General features: G+C 40.3%; 2 protein-coding genes across 24 annotated transcripts in view; one reads left to right on the forward strand and one right to left on the reverse strand.

The window, feature by feature from the left end:
• Nucleotides 1–3,860, reverse strand: part of DST (dystonin) — a 287,930-nt gene extending 284,070 nt beyond the window's left edge. For 17 of the 22 annotated variants that reach the window (XM_026792800.2, XM_074538259.1, XM_074538258.1 and 14 more), the window contains exons 1-2: nucleotides 3,536–3,860; nucleotides 3,036–3,097 (exon numbers count right to left, since the gene is read on the reverse strand). In XM_026792800.2, coding sequence (XP_026648601.2) covers nucleotides 3,036–3,097; nucleotides 3,536–3,716 — 243 coding nt within the window. In that variant the 5' untranslated portion in view covers nucleotides 3,717–3,860. The remainder of the gene's footprint in view (nucleotides 1–3,035; nucleotides 3,098–3,535) is intronic. The other 5 variants (XM_005485986.3, XM_074538248.1, XM_074538255.1 and 2 more) reach the window with 1 other exon arrangement.
• Nucleotides 3,861–4,130: 270 nt separating this feature from the next.
• BEND6 (BEN domain containing 6) lies at nucleotides 4,131–26,624 on the forward strand. 2 transcript variants are annotated; one of them, XM_005485984.4, is made up of 10 exons: nucleotides 4,131–4,270; nucleotides 6,302–6,459; nucleotides 17,578–17,806; nucleotides 17,907–18,052; nucleotides 18,550–18,648; nucleotides 19,008–19,185; nucleotides 20,624–20,841; nucleotides 22,129–22,321; nucleotides 24,118–24,256; nucleotides 24,776–26,624. In XM_005485984.4, the coding sequence occupies exons 3-10, from the start codon at nucleotides 17,611–17,613 to the stop codon at nucleotides 25,041–25,043; spliced, it is 1,437 nt and encodes a 478-aa protein (XP_005486041.1). In that variant the 5' UTR covers nucleotides 4,131–4,270; nucleotides 6,302–6,459; nucleotides 17,578–17,610; the 3' UTR covers nucleotides 25,044–26,624. The 2 variants fall into 2 exon arrangements, with proteins under 2 accessions (XP_005486041.1, XP_005486042.1); XM_005485985.4 differs by lacking the exon at nucleotides 18,550–18,648.
• Nucleotides 26,625–27,003: the final 379 nt, after the last annotated feature.

Below are 27,003 nucleotides of genomic sequence, written 5' to 3' on the forward strand. Positions count from 1 at the left end.
TTCATGAAAAAAACAACTTCTACAAAGAGCACAAAAATAATAAAATTAGGGAATCATTTATGGCTGTTACATTATTATTATTATCATCATTATTATTATTAATAATAATAGTAATAATAATGGGCCAAAAAATTAATCATAGTCCCTATTTTGGTAAAAGTCTCACTGAGTTATACTGTTATTTTGGTGTGGATTTGGTTTAGCACAGATATTTCATTCTACAACTGATTCTCAAAATAAAGACAGAGTAGTGCAAACAACTACATCAAAGTCTGATGTGTCATGTAGCAATGAATATTTCTGTTGGAAATTTACTTGTTTTCTTTTTAAAGTAGTGGTATATCTAGGTCTCCCTGAGATTAGGAACATTAACTATTCTGGGTGTGATTCCTTTGTGACTTCATTGAATTTCTGTAGTACCTGGGGAATGGAAAAACCTTAAGAGCAGTTACAGTCATAATGAACCTGAGGACTGTAAATAAAAAAGATATTAAAAATTAGGCCTGAAAAACTTCAGATGGTAGCAAGTGTTAGTGGGGAGCTGGAGACAATCATATTATCTCAAGAAATTCTCACATGTTCCTGGTTAATGTTTTCAGTTGTTAAGCACCTCTAACAAAGACAGACTTTCACCTACTTTATATTCATAATGATTGATGCAAATTTACCTCCTTTTGAGGCAGGGGGTCAAGTGTTTAAGTTCATTCTATAATAAGCAATATCTGCATAGACTTTTGATGTATAATAATGAGGCACGTTTTGCAGAGACATTAAAAATCGAGGCCCACAAAAATGAGCTATTTGTGGATTTAATTCACCAGTGGCATATAAAACCCAAAACAGAAGGACTGAAAAGATCATAAATACATTTTCAAATTTTGTGTCTAGCCTCCCATAGTATGCAGCCTTGTTTTTTATTGTGTGGTTCAGTATTAAAAGAAAAGGATTCAAGAGTTCTCACTGTATATGGACAATGAAGGCATGCACCATGAGAGCTGTGGCTGTGGCAAAGAATCTCAACATAAATTTGCACACATCTATTTTTCCAAATATAAGGCTCTCCTGGCAGGCAGTCAATCATGCAGGAATTGCCAAGGCTCTGTAGATAGGGCAATTATAATTCTCTGTGCACTGCTGCTAGACCACCTGCATGTTCACATGTGATGGAAGTCGGATTTGAACCCAGCTCTCAGGAGATGAATGCCAACCCACTGCTATTTACTATCAGCCTGTTTTTCATTATCTTTTATTCTAATTAAGAAACACTATTTATAACTACACCTGACAAACAGCTAAGCATGGTGGAAGCTAGCAGATGTACCTTGTGCCATAAAACTTGGAGCTGAGATATTACATTCATTATGGGGGTGGGGGGATTATACAAAGCCCATGTTTTCATGTATCATGCTTTGCTTTCATCAACATTGTACTGCAGTTGGAAATGCGTAATGTTTTGTGATGATATAGATAGAGAATGTCAAATTCTGCTTCAGATAATGTTTCCAATATTTTTATTGGAAGTATGCCTGTAGTTTTTTCATTAATGAATTCTATTAGATTCATTAAAATAACATTTTACTTGAAAAAATATTGGAAAATGAAAATTTAATGATGTCAAATGAGTCATCATTTCTCTATCAAAAGTCTCATCAGAAAATGAAAGGAAAAACAGTTCTACCACTTATTTAAAAGAGCACTTTAGACTACTAGCTGTAGTACTCCATCTAAACAAAATACAGAAAATTATGAAAGAATATAACAGTTACTCTAGTATGTTTCACTTAATGGAAGCTTCTAGGAAATATTTTAAATTCATCTGCTTCTGACTGGATGATAAACAAATAACCACATGCTGAAGCAATAAAAATAAATTACTCTGCCAACTTCCCTCTGAAGTGTCACCATGCAGGATGATACATATTTCAAAACATTAAACTTTATCTCCATCTAGGCTCAGGACTGAGTGAATTTTACATGGAAACCAAGCATTTCATATTGGATAAACTAAATAGCAAAAAAAATTTTGATTTCCAAAGGTACACATTTGTTTGTTCGCTTTACTGGAGCACTGGCAAACAACAAACTCAGGCTTTTCATGGTTTAAAGATAGGACACTCCCTATGGCATCCTCTTTTTGTGATGGTGTGTACAAATTTCAAAATAGTTGAGAATTTAAAACTAATTGCCAATACAAACCATGCTGCAAAAATGTATCCCATGCACACTTTTGAAAACATTAGTCATAATTGGATAATTTTCACACCCACAGCAGGGTAAGGGAAAATAATTTAAAACAAAATATCATTTGGGTGCAAAACTGTCTCTCAAGGCTTTCAGAATAATAGGCAATGGCATGAAGATATGCCTTAAATCAATAGCAGGAAACCAGGCAAGAGAAATATCTAGACAGGAGCTCTACAGGGCAGCATGGAAACAAAGTGGGTACTAAAACAAATATTATTTTTCATATTTTCCCAGCAATTACGCTCCTCATCCAAATCCCTAGGAAGTGACTGGGGTTTGCGTTATACTTTCAGCACTGGCATGGTAAGAGTTTTGATTCCCCTGACCTCTGCATACAAAGTCACACGCCGAGGTCCCTGCCAAGCAGGATTGTAGTCTGGATCCTTCTGGGATCTCCCTGGCAGGGAACTTGCCTGGCGGGAGCAGGGCGCAGTGGGGCTGTGGGCACAGCCAGGAGCAGGGGCTCCGCAGCCCCAGCCCCAGCGCTCTGCACGCACTTACAGCCAGTCCATAACTGGGCTCAGGGCTGCTTCTGGGCACGGGGAGCTCTGGCACGTACAGTAAGCACAGCTTTCCTCCAAGTAACCAATTCCTTTGGGAATGACACGAATCGGCAGGCCGGTTAGGGTAACACAGATGAAGAGCTCATTTTGTGTTGGGAAGGGAAAAAGCCAAACCAAGAGATGAAAGAGGACATTATGTTTTTCATGCAAAATGAAAAGTTTGCTAGGTGATTTCATTAACAAAAGACCACGACAATAGGTACTCGGGTAAAGAGAACAACTTCTGACCTTGAAATTGCGTGCTAAATAAATTACCTCAGAGCGAAAGTGATGAGTTCTCATGACAGCATCTGGAAGGGAAGCAGAAAGAGACACAGGCTCCACCAGCCGCACCTGGCATTTCGCCCCGGCTAACGGGGTTACCCCGCCGCTCGCCCTCCGGCGCACACTCCGGGACGGCTCTGGCCCCTCGGGCACAGCCGGCAGCTCCGCCCGGCATTTATATTTAATTCATCGCGGAGAAGTTGGGCATAAAGTTCTGCTGAGCTCTGACACACCGGGGAGGGCTGGGGGGGGGGGGTTTCCCAGCCTCTCACCTCTCTCCCTCTAGCCGAGCTTTCGCTGAGGGATGGGTGGAGACAAGGCTGCCGCAGTCCTGGGCTCGGCTTGAATTTTCTTTAAAGCCTTTGCCCGGCTAAACCGTGCCACGGCGGCCCTCCGGCGGCACAAAGCCGGGGATGGGCCGGGGACACCCCCCGCCGCCCTCAGGGAGCGGCAGCGTCTCTTACCTCGGCTCCTTGAGCGACCTGAAAAGACGGATTTGATGGGATGCCTCCCTTTCTGGAGCCTGCGGTGCCAGCAACAGAAGAATAAAATCGTGGCAATGGTCCCCAGCAGCAGCAGGAGCAAGAAGAGGGCGCACTGGATGCTGTAGGGTCTCAGCAGGACCAGGAAAGCCGCGGCGATCATGGCTCAAGCGCCCGGCTGCCCCTGTGCGTGCGCGGGTCTGCGGCGAGCGGCGAGGGGCCGGGCAGCGCCGGGCAGCCTCTCCCCCCGGCAGCGGGGCGGGCATCGCCGCCGGCACCGCGCTGCTGGAGCCGGCAGCCGGGCGGGAGGCGGCGGCGCGGGGGAGGAGGAGGAGGAGGAGGAGAAGGAGGAGGAGCGGGATGGGATTCAGGCCGTGACTCAGCAGCAGCAGCAGCCGCGGCTGCGATGGTTGCGGTGGGGCTGCCCCTCCGTGCCCGCCCGGCTGCCGGGAGCGGGGAGCGCGGCGGGCAGAGCCGGAGCGCCCCGGGCAGCGGCGGGCGGGGCGGGGCCGGCGCCGCATGGCAGCGGGCGCGGGCACGGCGGGGCGGGGCGGCAGCGGCAGCAGGAGGAGGAGGAGGAGAAGGAAGAAGAAGAAGGTGCCGCCACCGTCGGGAGGGAGGCAGGAGCACGGAGCGGTGCATCCCGCCGCCGGGGAGGCTCGGCCGGTGACATCGCCTCTGGAGCTGCCGAGAGAGTCGGAAAATGGCTGCTGCGAGGTACCGGGGGACCCCCGGGGGAAAAGAGGGGCTGCCACCGAGGGGCGCGGGGTGTCGGCAGCGGCGGGGAGCCGCGCAGGTCCGTGGGGGAAGCGGGTTTGTGGTGTACCCTGTACCCGAAGCGTCGGTCGAGGCCGGTTTCGTGGCGGGGGAAGGGGTTGGGAAATGATAACGAGACCCATCCTGACAAGGTGAGCAGGGCCCTGACAGGGTGTGGGGCTGCCCCGTGTCCCCTATGGCGGCTGCGGGCGGGACGGGACAGGGTGCCCTGCGCACAGCAGCACCTGCGGGAAACTGCAAGGCGCTGCAGGCAATGTCAGCCCGTGCCCTTCCCTCGCGCCGGGCCCCAGCTGGTGCTGCGGCATCCAAATCCTGCCATGAGCAGGTCGCTAACGCAGGGGGTAACAAGAGCTCACCTGTGCCGCTCTTTCTGCCTCTGCAGTTGTTATTGTGATAGCCTCTGAAAGTCTGGACTGTTTCGAAATGCAGTTCTAAACTCCCTCACAGGCACGCAGAAAGAAAAAAAAATCACTAGCTGAAAATATAGCCAGGTACCATTTTGTGTTTACTCATGTTACTGGGGGGAAAAGCTAATTCAAGGCAAAACTCATATGCTTTTCATGCATCTTTGACGTGAGCACACAAATCTGTAGAGCATTTCCAAAATTTCATAGAAATAATTAAAATCTCTGTGTAAATATTGGAGAAACATTGAAATGTTACTGCTTTATGCGACTGACATGAAGTTGCAGAAAAGCATACATGTAAATTTAGGTTAAACTAAAAAATAAGCAAGCTCAAAAGGCAGAGAGGGAAATGTGTCTGTGGTAGTTTAAATAAGAACTGGAAAAATAATCTCTAGATTAGTAAAATTAATGTATCAGTGTGCTAATAACATTGTAACACTTTACTGTACCCTTAAGGTTAATAACATTGTAATGCTTTATTGTACCCTTAAGGTGAAGGAAATCTGTTATCATCCAAAGATAGCGGGGCTGTAAGTAAAAAAAGAAAAAAAATTGGGTTTTAGGTCTATAATAATTTATTCCAGGTATTTCGTATCATTTCATTCTATACACCAAGACTGAGCCAGAATAATCTGTCCTATTACTTTGTAAAATGGAAAGTTGCTACATTGCAGCCATGGATTCAAAGCTTTCCCTGACTGCCTGGAAGATGCCAAATGCTGTAAGGTTGTGTTGCATCACGTGGTGCAATATTGAAATCTTTCCTAATACCGCAGTACACTGCAGTAGAATGGTTTTAATGCAGATTACCTGGAGATTATTCAAACAGTCCACGTTACCTCACCGAAACACGAAGGAAATTGGTGTGATCCTCCTGGCATCATGCTGCAGTGCCATGCTGCAGGATATTGCAGGAGCAGGAAACTTTTTGACACCTTTAGCTCTGCACTGATTTATTGTTTCAGAGTGGGATGATAGAGCAAAAGTAGCACGGCAGTGACTGCACAGTAAATCACAGAGAACTGAGGGGGAGCAGTTCTTTTCACATTGTTCTCAGGTAGCAGCGTGTAGAAATCATCTGACAGACAAATCTCTAGTGAAAGCTTTTTAGTTTAAGGTTTATAGCTTTTCCCTTCTAAGAGTTAGAGCTCACTGGTGTCTTGAGGATAATATTTTTCCAAAAGTATATAATAAATTTCATGACAGCTGCTTAATTTTTTTTTATTCAAATGTGAAAGAGAGTACAGTTTAGTCCAAGAAATGCTGACATGCATGATTTTTCAGAGAGCTGCTGCTCCAGGCTTTTGAGTCAACTGTCTCACACGTACACCAAATTGCTGCTCTGGCTTTCATTATATTCATATTCTGTATTTGTTAAATACTGCAGGGTATGGTACAATGGTTAAAATATTACTTCCACGGTGAATAATTTAAAGTGCTGAAGTTACTACACATTAAAAAAAGGCAAATTATATGTGGGTAGGTTTTTTCCCCCGAATAGTGATAAAGAGAATTTAAGATAAGCTTTATATGTATCACACTTTTAATCTAAGATTCTTTACAGAATGTTTTTTAGGGGACTTTTCCTAAACCTTAAGGATGATAAACAGAGAAGACAAAAGAAATGAAGAGAGGAGGTTAAAACAAAACCTCTCATCTGAGATTTGACCTCAGAAGGGAAATCCTGGAGGTGAAGCCATTGCAGAGAAGAAGTAAAAGAAGGTAACAAAGCCTTAAGACTAACTGTGATCAAGGGGAGTGGAATGGGAGGGGAAGCTGTTGAGAAGTGCAATTAAGTATTTTATAATCCAAGAAGATAGTTATTGATTCTGCAATAAGCTAGGGGTCCCTGTTGCCATTTCAGAGTACACATAATGTGAGCGCACTTTTGTAGAGTTGTGAGCAGGTGGGATGTAGGGTCCTGCAGATGCTTGTTCTGACGGGGACCGCAGGCAAATAGAGCAGTGACAAAGTCACTGGCATTGGTGAAGCTTTTGGGAAGTGTGGGAAGCAGCCTTTCACTTGAGCAATGCTGAGGGACGAGGTGGTGATAATTATTTGGTGAGAGGGATCAAAAAGGGAAGTTCTGCTTCAGAGAACCCACAGGGAAGAGGTGACCAGCAAAATATTTGGAAGTGGAAAGGCATAGGAGGATGTTTCTGTGGTTACAGTTACTCTTGAATGCAGTTTACCTATTTTCTCAAGTTGGTGAGGCAGGGATACAACACAGAAATTGTGTTGCGCTTCTGCAGTTTAATGTAAGAGTTGAACGGGGAAACAGTAGCAGCCCTCCTGCAGGGAGAAAAGGCAGTGTTGACCTCAAATATTCTTTCAGCTGGTCTCTTATGAAAACCTGTTCTGACTTAGCAGTCTTGCCCAGCAAGGCTGAAGGAGGAGATCCTTTTTTCCCTTACCCTTGTCCTGCTTGCAGAATTGCAGTACAGTCTCTGGGCCAATGCATATTCCTTGATGATTTAGATGATGTTCAGCCACACCTTTTAAAAGAAACAAAAAATTCTAGCTGAGTGCCATAGGTTAGGCTGACAGACAAAAAAGAGTGCAAAAAGAAAACATGATTGTTGCCATTATAGTGCAAGAGTTCTATTGTCAGTACATTGCAAGGGTTCCATATTGCTGGAGTTTTGTACCTCCTTGATGTTTCTTGTAGGCAGCTCCTCCAGGTACTGACTCTTCTTTGTCCTCACAGCAGCCAGCTGACTCCAGTTCCCCTAAACCAACCAATCCACTCTTTTATAACACTCTTCTTATTGGCTACAGGTGTGGTCTGTTAACATCAGGCCTGCTCCTAATCCTTAATAATTGGCTCAGCTGCAACTCTTTAGGGGATGAGATTACATTCTATAGCACCTTTATTTACCCATACTGTACCCCCTACACATGATGGCATTTTGAGTGGAGAAACCATGTATTCAGAGGTCTGGTGGCTTCCCCCCGTGTGAGCCATGGGATTCACGGGCACTCCACAGCTCTCCTCCTGCAGACTGAGGCTTTGTACACCTCATTTTGCAGCTGTAAAACTCCCTGTGTCAGTGAGCTGGGGGAGAAAAGGTCACATGCTGGACCTGGTGAGGTGGACATAAGAGTACGAGATGATGCATGAAATTATTTCAGAAGAGTAGCTGAATGAGTGAAAGGCTAAGATCCCCTCTTTTCACTGGTATGTAGGTATGCTTTAAGGGCTGTGTTTGTATTGATTAATTATAATTGAGTGAAATATTCTGTCTAAATGACTACTTAACTGGTAAGAAGGGTTCTCTAATAATCTAATACTTTCTAACAAAATATTTGGGTTTTTCTCATCAAACAAGAACCAAAGTAAACACAGTCAAAACCAAAGAAGCAAGCAAATAAAATACAGGAGACATAGTAACTGAGTATTATCAACTTCTTTCAATGAAATAGTTGACTTTCCCCCTCAATATTCTACTCACAGATTACATAATGGCATCAGTGCTACACTAGCAGCTTCAATATACCATAGGAAATGTTGTGAGAGTTTCTGGTAGATGATTAAACCTTATAAAACACTTTCTTAGTTGAAAGAATGACATTTGCTGGCTTGATATAGGCAACCCATTTAAAAGAAATTTGTTATGTGAAATGATATGTTCTAAATTCAGCAGGGTTATTACAAATCTTTGTTCTGCAAAACTTGCTAAATTGTTTACTCCATACAGTGCTTTGTGTGGTTAAAAGGCATGCTAGCATTAGTTAATTCTCACAAAATCTTTGAAATTAGGTAAACATGTATTGTTATTTCAGAGTCATTGAAAAGAAAAGGTGATCTATAAATTTAAAGGTTGTATGATTTACCCAAGACCAAACTCTGTGATTCCAGTGCTGCAAACTAAACTCCTCTGTGGCTGGAACATTTTGCCATCTGCAGGTGTCCTAGGTGGCCATGTAAAACCAAATTCTTGTCAGCTTATGTAGGTAGAGGTAATTGTCCTAATTTTTTGGGTTTGTCAGCTCAAACTTGCATATTTAAATTCCCTCTGTTTATTAGACTGAATGTAAATCACATGGAGAATGAGCCATACAGTTGTACGCTCATGGCTTATAATGTTGCTGGAAAAATGCTAGCAGGAATCCTGTAGGCATAAATTGACTTTGTAGACAGAGAGGCTGTTGTTGAGCCTAGATGGAAATATACTGCTGAAGCTCCTATGGCACTTTTTTTATTACAGCAGCAGTGTGCCCCTTTGTCCTTGGTTGAAATTTGCTCTGTATTCATTTTTGGCAGTGTTTAGAGTAGCAGTTGTCAATCTGTATGTGGCCTTACATCCCAGAGGGAATTGCACTTCATTAGTATTTTAACTATATAATTGAAAGTTGTTCAAGGATTGTTTCAGACTGATATACAAAACTGGTCATTATACTTGTATATTACTTCATAAAGTTAGGTTGAGCTACATACAGTAAAAAGACATTTAATTTTACAGGAAGGGAAAAAATAGCTCTAGAAAGTTTAGAGGTTTTTACCCTTGCAGGGAAGATGCATTGCTGTCAATTCTCTGAAGCGTGTGCAGAATTACTCTTAGTTTAAGTAATATTCCCTGGAGTAAGAGGACAATATATGTGTCTCTTTTTCTTGTTCATAACCTTTAATAGTAATGCAGATTTTTTTTTCCTCCTCCCACCTACCAAAATGCTGCAAAACCAGAGCATCTGGGGAAGAGATTTGGAGTGAAAGAGCAAGCACTTTGAGTAGTAATCAGGCATGACTTCTCTCCTATGATCACTCACCTATGACAGCCAGCAAAGACATAGTAAAGATGCTGCTAGGTTATTAAATACTGGCCAAAAATTGAGCCTGAAATTTTCTAGCTGCTGTTTCACTTTTTGCTTTTAAGAGTTGAAGGGAGAATGTCACCAACAGTAACACTGTGGGGTAGAATGAAAGATACAGTTTCTACTACCTTATAAAGAGAGTAAGGTTCATCCTCTTATAATCTCTTATATCAGCTTATCAGAGGGTTTGTTTGAATAAGTCCAATTTGAAAGAATGTCTAATATTTTTTCAGTCTTTTAGGAAATGTTTGCTTGGGCTCTTGCATGGACCAAATGCACAATTATTGCACCTCAGCAGAGATTTGCATGTGATCTAACTTTCTCTAATGTTCCCATAAACATCTTTAGACAAGATAAGTCATGCATCACTGTGCTTTAATGTTTATAATTTGGGAGGTGTTAAAATAGGTTTCATTGGATTACCCAAGCCAGGTCATGATGAGCATGGCCAAGTGTTTGACTTTACAGAGCCATGTTGACTGTTCCTTCTCCCAGGCTACTTATTGCTTCTAAGTGTTTGGATATTAACCTGCATGGAAGGAGCTTTCCTGGGATTATTCAAACTCCTGTAGCATAGGTATTTCATCCTGTTCAATAAACAGAGATTTATTTCTTGGTCTGTATATTAATACATTTTGGTGTGCATGGCATTTGCAAACAAGCAAATTGAAATGAGTATTAGTTCTCCATCTGTCAGCTGTGAAATAGCTATTAAATAAAGATATTAATCTGTCATGTAGAATTAAGATAGCTTCCTGCATCTTACTTGGCATCTTGCTACTTTAATGTGAATCTTTCACTGAGTGTGGGATTAAAATACAGATAAATAAATCTACATGGTTTATAGGCATATGAGATATGTAGGCTCCTATTTAAACTCAGGTAAATCTTTGAGGCTCAGAGAACAATGCATTTCCCTGAATTAGTGTTTAGTGCCATTTGAGGTGCCTGGAGTTACTAACCACCACTGTAAGCCCAGAAGGGAGTCCAGGCCCTATGGGAAGTCTGTTCCCATCAGAAGAGGCAGCTGGAGGTGTGGCATAATAACTTATGGTATCTAAGATTGCACCATGCGTTTGTTTTTAGGCCACTAAATTGAACCCTACATTCAATTTTCTCAACCCTACAGCAGTTGAAAAAAGCTGAATCGCTCTCCAGGAAGCTTTAACTGTGTTCAGTAGGGGCTTCACTCTTATGCCTGTTGGAGCTGGTCAAGGCTGAGACATCCCTGAAAGAATGACAATTGTGATAAAAAATTGTGGGAGATTTGTACTTCTGGAGCAGCAGCTTAAGGCCAAACCAATACCAGTGGTGCTAGACACCTGCTTAGAAAGCCAAATTGCCCCCTGCATCTCCAGTGATTACAGTAAAAACCTAAGATACCTGCTGCACCAGAGACACCTAAATGTAAGTATCTTAATCTAGAACTGAATCCTGTACTGAAAACCCAGTAATGTTTCTAGCTTCTCTTGAAATCATTGAAATGAATGCCATGTTTCACTGATAGCTGAATAAATGATTGGTTAGAACAAAAATTTAGTACTTCCAGACATACTAAATATACCTGATTAAAAATTCATTATTCAGCCTTTCCTATCACTCAATTTAACAAATAAAATTCATAGATTGATGCAAAAATCAGAGCTTTTCCAATAGATTTCTTAAAGCTTTTGATTTAAGCCACCGTCCTACAAAGGACTTTGGCATATTGAGGTATTAACATTATTTTATAGAACTCCTAGGTTGCTAAACTGTGGGAGGAGGGCACTATTGTGAGAAATAAGAATGGCTTCATGAATTCCTTGGGTCACTCAGCAGATTTTAGAATGTGGTTACAAGGTTTGCACCAAGTTCTCTGTGTAATCCTGTGTGTTTAAATGCTGCTGAGATTTAAAGTCAAGGAGGCCACCTGGGTAAATAAGGCCAGAGCTGCTGCTTTACCATGAATAGCATCACTTCTCAGAAAAGTATTTCACAGGGAGTCACACCAGGATAGGGACCTGCAGTGAGGAGGTGACCTCTTGAATATCAGGAATAAAATCATAGAGGTTTAACCTTCCTGTGGAAGACAAGTGGGATCATTTCTGTGCATTTAGAGTTGCAGTAGTGTTCTGATAGATGCTCCCCCAGATTCCCAGCTGAATTTGGAACACAGTGATACTGATGATTCTGGAAAATCTGTACTCTATATTTCTCAGCTGAGAGCAGCAGATTTGTGCTTTTGAATCATCTTTTCCCAGAAATGACTAAGATATTACACTGTATATCTTTTGAGCAGTAGCACACTTTTGTATTCTGACAGCACCTAATTCCACTGAATTCATTACTAAATGGTTTCAGGTAAAAAAGATTAGAACCTACAACAGGGCATATAACTTACTTAAATATGGTAATGTTTTCCATCATACACTTGCTATTGGGAACTTTGAGACTTCACTGCAGCCCAAGTTTTTAATCAACATTGTATTTAATATTCTGGCAACAATGTAAAATGTGACAGTCTAAATAACACAACCCAAATGTGTCACTGCCACTTATCATGCTAAATTGAAAATAAATAGGTTTTTATGAGGTAGATTTATTTTTAAGACCAGTTCAGTTTGGTTTTGGTTTGGCTTTTTTCTGAAAGAAAACTGGGATTATTGAAGGCTGAACTCAGAGGGTAAATAATATAAAAAGTTAGTACATAATAAAATGTTAGCTTTATTATGTATTCATTATGTATTGCATTAAGGCTACAGATATTTGGCCTAAAATAAATCCCCTTGCATTCCACCTGGGCATCAGAAATCAGGTGGGTTGGGTACAGCTGGGCTTAGCTTCTGATTAGAACTGATTCAGCATTACCAGCCCGATTGAGTTCAGTGAGAAATTGTATGATCACAGACTTGCAAATAGTGCAATTTATCAGTTCAATACTATAGATCTGAGTTCAATAAAAACTTTCACAGTCCAGATTCACAAAAAGTAGTTTCCTGAAATAATAGGAAAGCAGGTTCAGGTTTGCTGATGATAGGATTGCACTAAATACAGTGTATCACTACAGCAGGTGATAGTAACAGAGCTCTATTACTGATATATAGATAGAAATATAAAATTTACAATGCATTGAAAGCACAAAGCTCACGTAGAGGCATCCCTTCAGGGGGGGAGGACAGCCCATCAGCCAATTTCAAGGAGAGGTGTTTCTCCCTCTCTCTTTTTTTTCTTTATTTGCTTCAAACCTCCCCTTCCTTTATGCCATAGGGGGGGTTTTGGGCATTATGATCATACATGTAAGATGTATTTTCATTTATCTTCATTTTCATTCTTAGGATGTAAAAGTTAATATGCAAATAGGGCTTAATGAGTGTCTTGGTTATTTTCAGCCAGAATTTATAGTTGACACAAAAGGTACAATAAACACTTTGGTCCTCCTCCACCTGCTGGGGTGGCAGTAAAGGCTGTGTGACCTTCACTAGAAAGTCTTTGAGTACATCTTTGTCTCCTTACAGGACCACATTTATAACAAGGCTGCTTATGCAGAGTGGCTGGTAGAGAGGTGCAGGTTTTCTCTGGGGCTTCTCTGAGGCTTCCACTTCACCCAGGCATCATTCAGTCCTTACACCTTGCTCGAGCCAGGTATAAGAAAGGCAGGGGCACATCTCATGTTTTTCTCAACCAGTCTCATCAGTTCTTCACTAACTTAAGGCAACTCTGTAGCAAGCCTGAGCATTTACCATAATTATGGATCTGTGGTACATGGTTCCTCAATTTGCTGAAACCAGTGTCAAAGCCCTGTTTTAAGCCAACAGAATCAGACTCATCAAGTGGGTACACAATCTCATGTGGTAAACTTGTAACACTTTGCACTGTTTTTACTGAAAGAAAAGAGAAATAATGATCTCAGCATGCCATCTGCCAGTTGTCTGGCTGAACAGAACAGACTATGTCAGACAAAGGGTGAGATATGTTGTTAAGTGACCTATGTGGAGTTTTGGTGGCTTTGGGGTTTCTTGTGCAGTTTTGGTTTGGTTTTGTTTTGACTTTTTGTGTTGCTTAGTAACAATATCACAATTACAAATTGGTAGCATTTGTGCAGTGTGTGAGGTGTTAACATGTTTGTAAAAATTAAGAGTCCAATTAATATTTCCTCTGCAGAACTTTAAAATTATATGGCTCCTTCCTTTTTCTTTTTTCCCTTCTACAAATGACCTAGAATAGTAAAAAATTGTAAATTTGGATTTCAGTATTGCTCAAATCAGTAGTGTTTTCAAATGGAGCATGTAGCAGAATTAAATAACTTGTAAAGCATACGTAGCTTTCAAAGGTCATATAATGTCTTTGTGGTTAGTAGCTGCACACAGGGTAATGCCTGTGAATGATAATGTTTCCTCCAAATGAACCACTGAACAAAGCATTCAGTGTCAGAAATCTTACTTGATGACTTGCAGAACTATGTTAGAAAGATTTAAAACAGAGAACCAGTTACACTTTAACAGATTTCTTATGCCGTCCTTTCAGCTCTCTATAATTTCTGCTGGTCTACTGGAATCTATCCCACTACTCAAAATCTGTTCAAAAGCATAAAAAGATAATACAACATGGGTTGGACCATGCCAGCTTCTGTAAGGAGACATACCAACTTTATAGTCATGGAGTAGTTGGTGGAGAGAAATAGGCTCTCCCAGACAGTAAGTCATCTGCTGTCTTTTAGACACGTGTCATAGGGTGAGATGAATCACCTCCCTTTCTGCAGTGACTGAGCCAAATGTGGCTAGACAACCTCTCCCTTTTAAGGCAGTAAAAGTTTGGTAACATTAATCCCAGTTCCCAACTTATTTTGTTTGTTTTCCGATGATACATTATAATTTGCCTTTGATTTGTTTCGGCAAATAAGATTTTAGAGGGAAGCATCTCCAGCAAGGTTCACGTTGGCTGCTGTGGGAGGTCAGAGTGAGAAAACACTGTGGGACTTCTTTTCCAGAAAGTGAAGTGTTTCACTATTCCTCTCCCTTATTAGTGACATTTTGTTCTACCTTTCCATTCCCTTTAATCACTGCTAGAGATGATGCCAGCAGACAGTTCGGTGTTATCCCCAGGGCCCATGGATTGTCACAATAAATTCTGTGAAAAGACATAGTTTGATTAATGTCTACTGCAGGAGCTGAAGCCATTGCTCCATAACATAAAAATGCTTGCAACCAACTACTACACTCAGTTCCAATGTAATGATTCACATTTGGCTATGTAATGATTTCATCATTTTGCCCATAACACAAGCAGTTGGGCTCAGGTTCAGTAGAGATGCAGCAGAGAAAAGGAGGCCTGGCCAGTTGCTGTTGCTGCCCCTCAACTTTTTTCCTGCCTTGGTCCCTTTATAAACAACAGGATATTCCTTCTCTCAGCATGCTGAGAGAATATGGCAGCTGTAAAGGCCCCTAGTGAAATTGGTTAGCTGTTAGAACATACTCTGACCACAGGCAGGAATCTTGTCAGCTCAGAAGAATTTTATATATAATGTAGATAAATTGCTGAGCTCCATGTCCTGCCATGGTAAAATTTGTCCTTAGCATAAAGAGGCCGGATGTATTTTCATGGATCCAGGTGTTTGCCTGGTGTAAAGACTGTGAGATATTTTGTTGTCCATGTGCTTCACAGCGTCTACCAGTGGTACCAGGCTGCTCTCATGGACTCTGAACATCCAGAAGTCCACATTTGCATTGGCTTCCTTAAGCTGTTTAAAAATGTAGGCAGGTGTGATACCTCCCAAAAGCTGTTGGATTTGGTACTGGTGTGCAGGGCATTGGCACAGTGTGTACGTGACTAGCTCCGGTGCTGTGGGGAATCACCACTTGCCCTGCATGCTGTGAAAAGCCTGTGTGTCCATGTACCTCTGGAAACCCTGGGCTGGCTTACTAACCCTGTGCAAGTGCAGCCCACAAGAATGTCCCATGGCTCAGAGAATATTTATCTTAATACAAAATGAGAGACAAAAGACAAACTGTTAGAGGACTGCAGGGAAACATTAAAAAAATATAGAAGCAAATCAATCAGTTGTTAGACTTAGCACACTGGCAGCTCTAACTCTGCTGCAATTCTGTGGCTCTTTTGTGGGCTTTTAGGAGGGTAAAGAATAGCTCACAACTGCCAAGGCCAAGGGGGGAAATATCAAAGTACTTCATTTGAGAATCAAAGAACTGGGTGGTGTAGATTGCTGTGCTGGGTTGGTCAGAGGCAGAAGTCACATCTTTGAGCTGGATTAAAAATGTTAAGCTGAGTGAAGTATAAATTCAAAAGCATTTTGGAAAAGGAGGAAGAATACTGATGCCCAACTGATTGAATACTCCACCTGTTTCAAATCTGATATTTTGTTATTCAGACAAACACACAGTTCCAGTTTGGACCTTACCTGTCCATAGTGAGATCAGTGCTGGAACTTTTGTTCATTTGGATTCTGTTTATATGTTTATTCATTTGAATGATCCCTGACTGTGGTATGAGGATCCATCCAGCAGGGATCAGTGGCAGAATGAGGTCTCTAATGAGTCATGCTGGGCTGAGATGTTCAGGCTGCTTCCTCTTCCAGAATTTGCATGGGATGGATGTTTTCTGATCTTTAAAGAAAAATAATGTCAGTTCTTGCAAACACAGTCTCCTTTCTCCAGTGAGGCAATACTTTACAATCCTACTACTGTCACATTAAATATATTCTGCATAGAAGTTTGGTTTAATACTCCTTTTAATGATGATTTCTTATCTATACTGCCTGCCCCATTGTATCAGTAAACATGTTGATGAGACTGCAGCTGTCTTTTGCAAATTAACAAGTTCACCCCTGTATGGAAAGCCAGCTCTGTTGAGGCATAGAACAGACGTTGGAATAGTGGCAAACTGGACTTCTGCAAATGAATTGACGTTACTTCATAGAGCAGTGCAGCCAGATATTCTCTAGCTCTGAGTTCCCTTTTTGACATCCTCTTCATGAGGCACTAAATTTCTCTCTGACTGATTGAGGCCAAGTCAATTGCAAATCACATTGTCACATCTAGGAATTCATGAGTTTTCAGCTCTGTGAAAGTATTTCACCTTTATGAATTGACCATATGTTTGCTGGAAAGAAGATTCAGGTTTGAAAATCAGATTTTCTATGTATTGATTTAATAATTTTAAAGTAGAAAATATCTTCTCTGAGTATAATGGCAGCACTTAAAAGAAGTGGTTACATTTCCAGTAGAGTTTATACTTTCATGAAAAGCTATCATTCTAATTGGGAAAAAAAAGCTCAAAGTACAACTTATTCCATTCTTCTGGAAGAGAAACCCAGTGCTTTAAAAAACTCAAAACAGCACATTGCTTTAAAAGCATTGTTTTATGAGGCAAATTATTTAACTGTATATTTGGGGTTGGGTTTTCCTTGTTGCTGTTTTTCCTCATGAAGCAGCCCAGCTCTCTTCCAGTCCTTAGCCTGTCACTTCTTTTGTGCATCAAACTTTCCACTGCCAGGCTGTGTCATACCTCACCCAGTTGTCCTGGGTAGTTCTGGGTTGGTTTTCTGTGGCTGCAATTGTCTTCCTGACCCTGAAATGATAACCATACATTGCACTGAATAGCATGAATAGCTGGCACTTTCCTCCATTCTAGGGAAAGGTTCTATCACCTTGTATAGATCAACCTGTATCTTTTAGTCAGAAGCTGGACTAAAAATTTTGTTGAGACAAATGTAGTAGTAGTCAAGATCCCAGCTAGACTGAAATAGAAATAATACGGGAGCCAGGACCCCATATTATTTCTGTGAGTGAAAGCTGTTTTCTCTGCATAGTTTTGGAGGAAAATGTCTGACATACAGGTATTAAACAGACCATCTCCCATCTTTCAGGTGGGATACAACTCACTGCTTGGCTAGTTTTCACTTCCTTAGGGTATTTTCCTACAAGGCAATTACCAATATCCAGCAAAAGGAGGGTTGTTTGGGGCTTTTCAAAGGGTTCTTGTAACATCCCTGTGGCATGCTACAGTAACTACTATTTTTCCTATGTTGTCCTTCAGGAAGTGTCTGTGTGACAAGAAAGCCATTTAACAATGAAAAAATTCACACTGTTTGATTTTGTAAATGATAATTCACTGCAAATTGGAGAGACTTCATGGATCCAGGACCTTCCCTGTGATGACATTGAACTAGAAAGGCTTCTGAAACCTAATGAGCATGTACTTGTAAACTGGCCTGTGGGAGAAAGAAAGACAGAAAAGCACCTGGTGAAAGTTGTGTACATGAGTGGTGAGTGCAGTTCCAAAACATTTGTCTGATATGAAATCGGCTTTTAAGGTATAGTTGCCTGATTGTCTGTGCTTTGGCCTTTTTCCTTTCCATCACTTAGATGACCCCCAAGAGCTGGTAGAAATGATGCAAAAGATATTACGAGCAGATGAAATTACAAAAATACAAGTCCTTGGAAAAGGCAAGAGGAAGAGGATAGAAATGATATTCTCAGAAAGTGAGGACAGTGACCTGGATAAAGAAAAGGTGAGTTTGTGTCTTTTTGTGCCCTATATTGTTAGGTCCATAAAGGAATGAAATAGACTGTAACTATTGATTCTTCATGATATAACACACAAAGGATGGTAAATAAAGGCAGTCTTCGTGGTATCTCAGCACAATAACCTGTCAGAGTAATTACTTAGGCCAGTGGATTTTGTCCTTTTCTGTGTCAAGACATGAGTGTAATTCAAGGCTTTGATGCTCTGTAGCTCCATTGCATTTTCCCCTGTAAGACAGAAATCTGACTAGTGCTTGAAAAAGGGAAGGGAGCAGGATTTCTGAGGTGTACCTTGTGCTGAGATCTGCAGTGACAAAATATAGGCAAGGAAAACATAAAAGTTAACAAAGTTACAGATACATTTTTTAAAACTACTAACCAAGAATGTCAAGTGCACAGTGAATAAAAACTTATGGTATATTATGAGATACTGTTATGAAAGGCTGTGTAGGAATGCAAAGGCACTATTATGCACTTTTTACAGGGGAAGATGATGAAACATATAAAAAGAAAGAAATCATTGCAGGCATCTGCTCCTGCCAACATCCTGAGTCAACTTGAAACATCTTTAATTAACAAACAGGTAAACATCCATTTTCAGCAATGTATCAAGCAAAAGCAGTCTGAAAGGTATTTTTGAGGGAGGCATAAGATTTTTGCTACAGTGAAATTAACAGTTCTGAAAGATGCTGCTTTGGAAAACTGGTGAATAGAAAACAGAGACCAAGGTACCTAACAGTTACATATTAAAATGACATTTCATTTTTAATTTCAACTAGAATACGAAGAGCTATGTTTGGTAAAAGCTTTTATTAAAATGCACTGAGTCTGTTTATACAAGAGAATTTTTTGATTTAGCCAGTTATTTTAATGTTGGTTTTGATGCTCTGATTTTTTGTTGTTGTTGCTCTAGATATCACAGTGGTTTGGGGTTTTTTTCAGAGAGAACCATATTCAGGAAGCAACTTTCTATATAGTGAAAGTAGCAGTGATGATGAAGAACCTTTATTTCAACTCTCCAAGGTAGAACTGTGTGCCAAAATTAAAAGTCTCAAGAGGAAGCTGACAGATACCATGAGAGAAAACTGCCGCCTAAGGCAGTCCCTGGTGATGCTTCAAGGTAAAGGTGGGAGTATTTTGATGAAGAGGAAAGCCTGAAGGTCAGGAAAAGCTTGATTTATAAGAGGCCATGTGGATGGGAATTATGGATGCTCAAGCACCTGACATGATCAAGGCCTACCATTAGCATCACAGTCTGTGATACATGGCAGCATTTAATTCCAGCAACACTTACTGACTTACACAGAGGCCATGCAATCATAGAGTTAGAAATAAAAAATGTGTCTAAATCCTGCCAGTTGTTCCCAGGAGAACCTTGCTGTATTCTGTGTAACCATTGGCTAAGCTCAAATACTTCACCGACCAGTCCAACTACCCTTATTTACTGGCTTTCTTGATCAATTGATATTTCATTTATTCTGGTATTACTTAATTTCTAATTACTTTGGTGATTCCTCATTACTGAAAATCTGAGTTAGTTTTCAGATGCACCAAATTAAATTCTTTCCGAGAGATGAAAAATTTTGTTCCTCTGTAAATGAACCCTTCATCTCTTAGTGATCATCTCTGAAGTGCCTCTGGCTTGTCCCTGTCCCCAACTCTAAGGCAGCCACTAGTGAATGAATAAGGTTTAAAGAGGATTTACTCCCTCCTGTGCTAGCTACACCATACCATCCCTAGACAATGTGGTGGTATCTGTTTATTGTCAGATGATTTTGCACCTGTTTATCATTTTCATTTCCCACCTGATTGCATTTCTTACATTATTCATCTTCGTTTGAATCATTCATCTCCACCTTTTTAAGTATTATTTGTAAATGTTTTCTTTGTGTCTGACAACTTTTCTCACACATAAAAGTAAATTTACCTTGCATCCTGAGCAATTATCTTAGTCTTTTACAATATTTTAAATTTTAATTAAATTTTATTTAATTTAGTGATTCTGTATCTTGCTGATATGTTATCTCTTCAATCCTTTTTGCTTTGCATTGATTCTTCCTAATGGATGCAATAAAAGTTTATATTTGAAAATATTACTTGGAGAAAAGGTTATTTAAAACATATTCTCTAGAGATTAAAAAAAAAGCCTCTGACGTTTGTGTAACTTCTTTGGAGGAAAAAAAAAAAAAAAACCAGACATCATTTAGCCCATTATCAATAGCTTTATGGGCTTGTAGAGATTCTGAGATTGTGCAAAGAAAAAAGAAAAATAGTCTGTTTTGTGCCAGGATGGGCATAAACTAGTAATTCCTCTTAGCCTTGCAGTGAATTGATCTATTCTAGAAACTGAGCCCAGCTCTTCATGAGTGGGGACAGCAGAATGGTAGGAAAGCATTTGAGAGATGAGGAAAAAGAAGTATATTGAAATGTCTTTGCTGACTACTTTGAGTCTTTTACATTATGTGACAGGAATCTAATTGCTAAATATCTCTGCTTATGTAATTGGAGTCTGAAAGCTTCCATTGCTGTTTTACCCCTCCCTTTCCATGTGATTTCAGTGCTGCCACAGGCAGTCACTCACTTTGAGGAACTGGTAGGGATGGCTGAAGCGCTGCTCAAAGGGGGAGTGACATCATCCACGTCCAGTCTGCATCCCCATGCTGTTTGGAAGGCATCTCACAATCCATTAGCAGACTCCTATGCAGCTATGCATAGTAACTCCAGCTCACCAATCACTCTGAATGTGGAAGATGAGGAGCAACAGACTGAAAAACAGGTCAGCTAAAAGGCAATTTCAGGCATGAAACTTTATACTGTATAACGTTTACTGCTATAGCATAATATAGAAAATAATTATCTGTAAAGTAATTTATCATCATTGCATTGATAACATAACTTATGAGCTCTTTTTGTGCAGAATGCTCTTTCCATGGGAAGCATTAGCTCTTATTCAGTGTCCTGTACACTTTGAAATTCACTTTCATTTCAGTGACCTTGCATATCTGTAGCTAAGGGCAGAATGTGGATACATGAAGAAAATGCCAAGATCCAGGGATAACTTCCAGCCTAATTGTTTGGATGCCAAAGGGGAATAATAGTATTTCCAAGATAATCTAAGATGAATACCAGCAGTCTGTTCAAACTGTTAATTTGTAATTGGCAGCTACTGTGCTTCTTCTCCTGTTCCAGACAGTGGCTAGCAGTTAAGTAGAAATACATGTATACAGAGATACTGAGTAAGGAAGTTCCTTTATTCTCTACAATTATAACAGAACATGATTGAGAAATCTAAGGCACAGAGGCTGTACATGAAAAAAATGAAGGCACAAACAAAAGAATTAATTCTAATGTCTGCATTCACAATTTACATAAACATGCATTGGGTCATGGTAATCCATGCAAATCATTCCCGTGTGTTGTCATGGAGGGCTAAAATCCAAAGAAGTCCATTAAGAATTATCATGGTGTGTTTTGACTGCATATTGGAAACCGAACATCTTCAAAGAAATAAAAAGACCTAATTTTCTGAGCAGCCTGCCTTACTTCATAGAGGTAGCTCAAAACTGCCTATTAGGAGAGTTCAAACTCTTTGGCTGTACCACTGCTGCATGCAGAAGCCACTCTCAAAGCCCAGGACCAGATGTCACAGTTCTTAGGGCATGTCTGCTCACAGGCAGGAATATTTGCTTGGGCACAGTGCCATGCTACCAAGGCAGTACAGAAACCATGCCAAAACTGGACCACAGCCAGCCTGCATGAGGAGCAAGCAGAAGGATTTTGCTGTGTCTGAATGTGTCCTGTCTCCACTAGTGAGTAATGAGGATGGTGAAGGGTTTGCATGGGGTCCTTAGTCTGCCCCACACTTCCTTCTGGAAAATAATCAAGCTGTGTGTACAGTATCAAATGCTGAGCAGTGGTGTTATCTCAAGCACACTGTTTGTAGAGATTGCTTTTGAAATTGTGGTTTAGAAATAGAAAACGAAAAAGATATTTCAGCGGTAATAGTATATAATATTTCTAGAGAACTGCAGTAATTATGCCTATGACCAATTTTGTTTTCCAGTTCAAGATCGAAAAGTGGCAGATTGCACTTTGTAACAAGAGCAAACCTCAAAAATTTATAAATGACTTGATGCAAGCACTTTATACACATGAATACATGGCTACACACAGCCTGACAGGTGCAAAGTCCTCCTCTTCAAAGGACAAAGCAGCAAAACCAGCTATGAATCAGAATGAAGTTCAGGAAATCATAGGTGACGACTTGTTAACCTTACTCACTGTGGCTCTGACTTGACAGGGGGCTTTCTTGGAGGGAGGGGCTGTCGTGCTTAGCAGCTGCTCCACTCAGGTGATGAGCTGCTTCCTATTTCCTTCTTCAGCTACATGCTTTTTAAAACCATCTGTTAGAAATACTGCCAGTGAAATGCTATGTGGTAGTATTTCTACTGTGTGAATTCTGGGGGTTTTATTCAGGTGACTGCTCAGGAACAGTGATGCTGTAAATTGTTTTGGCCCTTGCAGGGTTAACCTGCAACAGTCAAACTTGGAGCACAATGATAACAGATAAGGGGAGGCAAAAAGAGGACACACTTGGATGAAATTTTAAATTATGCTTGCTGTGTTCTGAAGTTTAGTGAATGTTATGAATTCTGACATTTTAAATAGAGCTAGAGGCAAAATGAGACTTTTCAGAAGACAGAAATAGCAGTCAGAGAAGCAAACAAAATTTGATTTATGCTGAGGTTTACAGCAGAAAATATTTGGTGGATAGGACAGAAAATAATTTCAGATGTAAGTATTAGCTTTAAAGAAAACAGAATTTTGTGAGCATATGAAGCCAAATTTTAATTGGATTCACGCCTATAACTAAATACTAGAGCAATATAGCCTTAATTACTGTACTATAATTCCTCCCCCATTGCCATTCCCTTGGACTCTGCCGTTCTCTTAGTTTCCTTCTGTTTAGCTCCAGTTCCTGTACCTTAGTACAGTTTTGTTGAAGTTAGCCATCAGTTTCAAAAGTTATCAGTTGCAAAAACCCTTTTTTTAAGAACCTTGTTAGGAAAAAAAAGGCCCAAAGTCAAGAGAGATAAAAGGAAAGAGTGTGTAGGATGATAAAAATATATTTAGAGGCAGTAAGATGAGACAGTTTTGGAATGACATTTAAGAAAAATGAAAAATATTTAATGGGATGAGAAAAATGGTTGGACTCAATCATAATGGTTTTATTCAACCTTAATGATTCTAAATCCTCCTAGGGCCTAGGCAAAACTGAAAAGGGAATCAGAGAAGGTAATCAGAGGATGGAATTCAGCATATTGTGGAGAATTCAGTGACAAAGCTTATAAAGAAATCAAAGAACTTTGTTAAGGTAGAGGAGAATTTAATCTGAAATTTAAACAGAAAAGTGTCAACATTATACAAGAGAAAAATGAGAAGGAAGCTTGGGAGTTCTAGGACTGTAGAAAATGAGTTAGTGAATCAGATTATTTAAAGAAGATGGAAATTGAGGGACTTCAAAATAAAATGAAATTAAAGGGCAGGGAAATCAAGGGGAGGGTAGATGATGGAAAAGAAGGGAGCAAGAATCACATTCCTCATGTTGAGTCCTGTTATTATTGCATTCAAAAAATGTAGCCAGGCGAAACAGGAGGGAAATTTTTAGAAAAAGTGACATCACCTGCAAATGAAAACTAATGAGAAAAAAATAAAAAGATTCAGAGTCATAATGACTGATGAGGATGGGAAAAGGACTCTGATCAAGGACAGAACATAAGGACAAATGATTAGCAAGCACAAACCACTCACTTGTGGCCCTGGAGTTCCTTTTCAGTCTGCCAAGAGCAGGCAGCAATGTGGAAGGCACAAAGAAAAAAATGAGGTGTGTAAAATCTATGAAGGAGTTTGTAAAGATTGCGAAGTGACTAGAGTGGAAGCTGAAGTGGCTGGGACTTTAAAAGATGCAAGAAATTATATCACACATTTCTTGTTTCTCTTATTTCGAGAGTCCATATACATAAAACTATATTATCATCTCTTTATTTTGCAGGAATCACAAAACAGTTGTTTCCAAACACAGATGATGCTTTAATTAGGCGAATGATGGGACAAAAACTGAACAATTGCACCAAGAAGCCAATTTTAAGCAAAGACCTTAACTCAGGTGCTTTTCAAAAACATAGTTTTTGGTAAGTAACATTAAAAAAATGCCTGCACTGTGTAATTCTGCATATTACTTTATGGTAATAAAATCTAAAAGCAGTCTTAAAATTCAGGTAACAATACATATTTACCTACTTGGTATACACACTACCAAGCCAGTAAATATTTTCATAATCTTGTACAAAAAGTCCATAATACAGAAGCAGTCCAGCTTAACATTACTGCACAAAAATAGTTATTGGTGCCAGACAAAGCAGCACAAGACTATTAAATTACAGGTAGAGAAAACAGAAGTTTTTTTTCATGGAGTTGCTTTGCTGAATATGTCTATTTTAGATTTGACATTATTTACATTTCTTATTATTCTGTCTCAGCATGGACAAGTCAATTCCACTTTCATGTCACCTGTTGTATCCCAATTAACCCACAAGTGAATACAGGGGAAAGAAGTATTTATAAGAGTACTGTAGGCGAGCTAAGCTGGCTATCCTTTACTGCCAAAAGAGTAAATTATTGGGTTAGAGGAATTATTATTGTCTCAACAGTGGTTCAACAGCTGCTCCTCAGGGCATCATCTCTTCGGCTGTTCCTCCTTGCACACAAGACCAGCAGGATGATGATTCACCAGCTGCTAATGCACAACTTCAGCAAAGTGACAGCTGCCTGACTCCTCCACCTCCCGCCCCAGAAGGTCAGCAGGAGTGTCCCAAACCCACTTCTTCTAAGGTGGAGTCTCAACTTGCCAGCAGCTCACCAGCGCCCTCTCCCAGCCAGGGTTGTGGACAGAATCTCAGGAATTCAGACAAGGAATAACAGGTGTTTCATTCCAGCTCATGTGCTCAACAGAGATTAAGAAGCAGTATAAAATAAAAAAAGAAATAATATCTAAATTGAACTAGATATATGGTAGTGTCCAACAGTGGACAGAGATAGAATCCTGAGAACTTTTTTCTCAAACAAATGAAAATCCCATAGATTAGAAAAAAATTGAAGGCATATTAATATATTTGAATTTAAGATGTTATAAGATAGATGCATGTTATGCAGTAATTAAAACTTGTGCTGAAGAATACAAGTAGAGTCCCCCTTAGTTAGAAAAAAAAACATTATTTAAAGTGCTACCAAAAGAATATATATGAGGAACCATAATTCCCCTTGCTTTCACCTTGACAGCTGAGGGAAAACTGTTTAACTGATCAAAGAAAGTTATTGTATATTAATGCAAAAAAGATATAGTGATATGGAGAGAATATAGAAAGATCTCCTAGTGAAATGAAGACTGTGGCCAGCACAGGAGTAGAAAGCACAGGGCCACATGAGCAGGGAGGAAGAAATGAAATAGCCGTTTAGGGCTGCTACTAACTTAGAAAACAAAATAACTTTCTTAGGCCAATGAAACTACAACTCTCAAGATATTCACAGGAAAAAGCAGTTATTTTTTAACCTCTCAAAGTAGGAAAGGCAATGGAAGGAGCCATGTTCCTTTGTAGCTCAGGGAAGAGTCCTCCAGGAGAGCCTGTTTAGTTATGGAAGCCATTCTGTCACAGGGATCCTGCTGCTGGTACTCTGCTGGTTTGGCAGCTCTTACTCCCTTCTTCCCTGACCATCAGGTCCATAGGATAAGGGTGCCTGGTCCCTTCAGTGGGGAAATGGAGGACACTTCAGCAGAAGCTTCTACTCCCTGTGTTTTGGTATGCTACCCCTTGCTTAGAGAAAAGGTGGGCAGGCAGAATATTCCTCATGGGACAAGGACCAGGAAAATCCCAGTATCTGGGCAGTTCCCCTTGGGATCTGACACCACTTCTTCCAGGAAGCAGCTGGCAGTCACACAAACCTTATAACAGCCTTAGGAGAAGGAGTGGAAAGGTTCCCCAGGGCAGTGGTCACAGCAGCAAACCTGGCAGAGTTCAGAGTGTGTTTGGACAATGCTCTCGGGCACATGGTGACTCTTGGGGTGTCCTGCACATCCCAAGGGCCAGGAGCTGGATTTGATGATCCTGATGGGTCCTTTCCAACTCAACATATTCTGTGGTTTTATGATTTTTTTTTTCCTTGCTGACTGATTTCAGGTTTCCAGTGTGCTGACAGGGGAAGGAGAGAACACTTGGGACTATATAAAAAGCTTTCCTGTTTGAGTGTCCTTCCCAGAACTGAGAGCTAAATCTATTAGCTAAATCTATTTCAAACATGGCAAACGAGCAACTAACTAATCAGAATGGAAACATGAAATTACATTATATTGAAGAAATCTAGCTTGATTTGAGGAGGACTTCAGGACATGTGAGTTACAGAAATAAATTAGAAATAATATGGGGGTGAACACTGAAAAAAAAAATCTGAAGAGAGGGTTATCAGCCAAATACCACTGAAGGGAAGTGCAAGGCACTAATAGAATGCACTGTGGAGAAGACTTGTTTGTGGGCTGGGGTACAAATTAAGTGATTTGCTATCCTTTTTCATCTCTCACCTAACAATTCCTTGTAGATAGGATCAGGATGAAAGCAGGTATGAAATATGTTAGTTCTATCTCATGCTATTAACTACCATCTATAAAATGTAACAGAAGGATGTTTGCCATTATGTAAATTTTGTACATGTAATTGTATGTACAGCATATATAATAATGTATATAATTAATAATATTTTTGAAGTGACTTTCTATCAAATAAAATGAAACATTACTTTGTGCTGTTTTATTGTCCTCACTGTCTAATGGGCCTTTTCTTACATCACCTTGGTGGTACACTCTAATATACAAGGTTGGGGTTTTTCT

This window comes from Zonotrichia albicollis, chromosome 3 (assembly GCF_047830755.1).
Source record: "Zonotrichia albicollis isolate bZonAlb1 chromosome 3, bZonAlb1.hap1, whole genome shotgun sequence".
Classification (NCBI taxonomy): domain Eukaryota; kingdom Metazoa; phylum Chordata; class Aves; order Passeriformes; family Passerellidae; genus Zonotrichia; species Zonotrichia albicollis.

What these genes read in the sequence shown, in the direction of transcription:
- BEND6 (XM_005485984.4), top strand. Translation starts at nt 17,611, where the DNA reads ATGAAAAAATTCACACTGTTTGATTTTGTAAATGATAATTCACTGCAA. An exon ending in GAAAGTTGTGTACATGAGTG is followed by an intron (nt 17,807 to 17,906) that starts GTGAGTGCAGTT and finishes TCCATCACTTAG; the next exon opens with ATGACCCCCAAGAGCTGGTA. An exon ending in TGAAGTTCAGGAAATCATAG is followed by an intron (nt 22,322 to 24,117) that starts GTGACGACTTGT and finishes TTTATTTTGCAG; the next exon opens with GAATCACAAAACAGTTGTTT.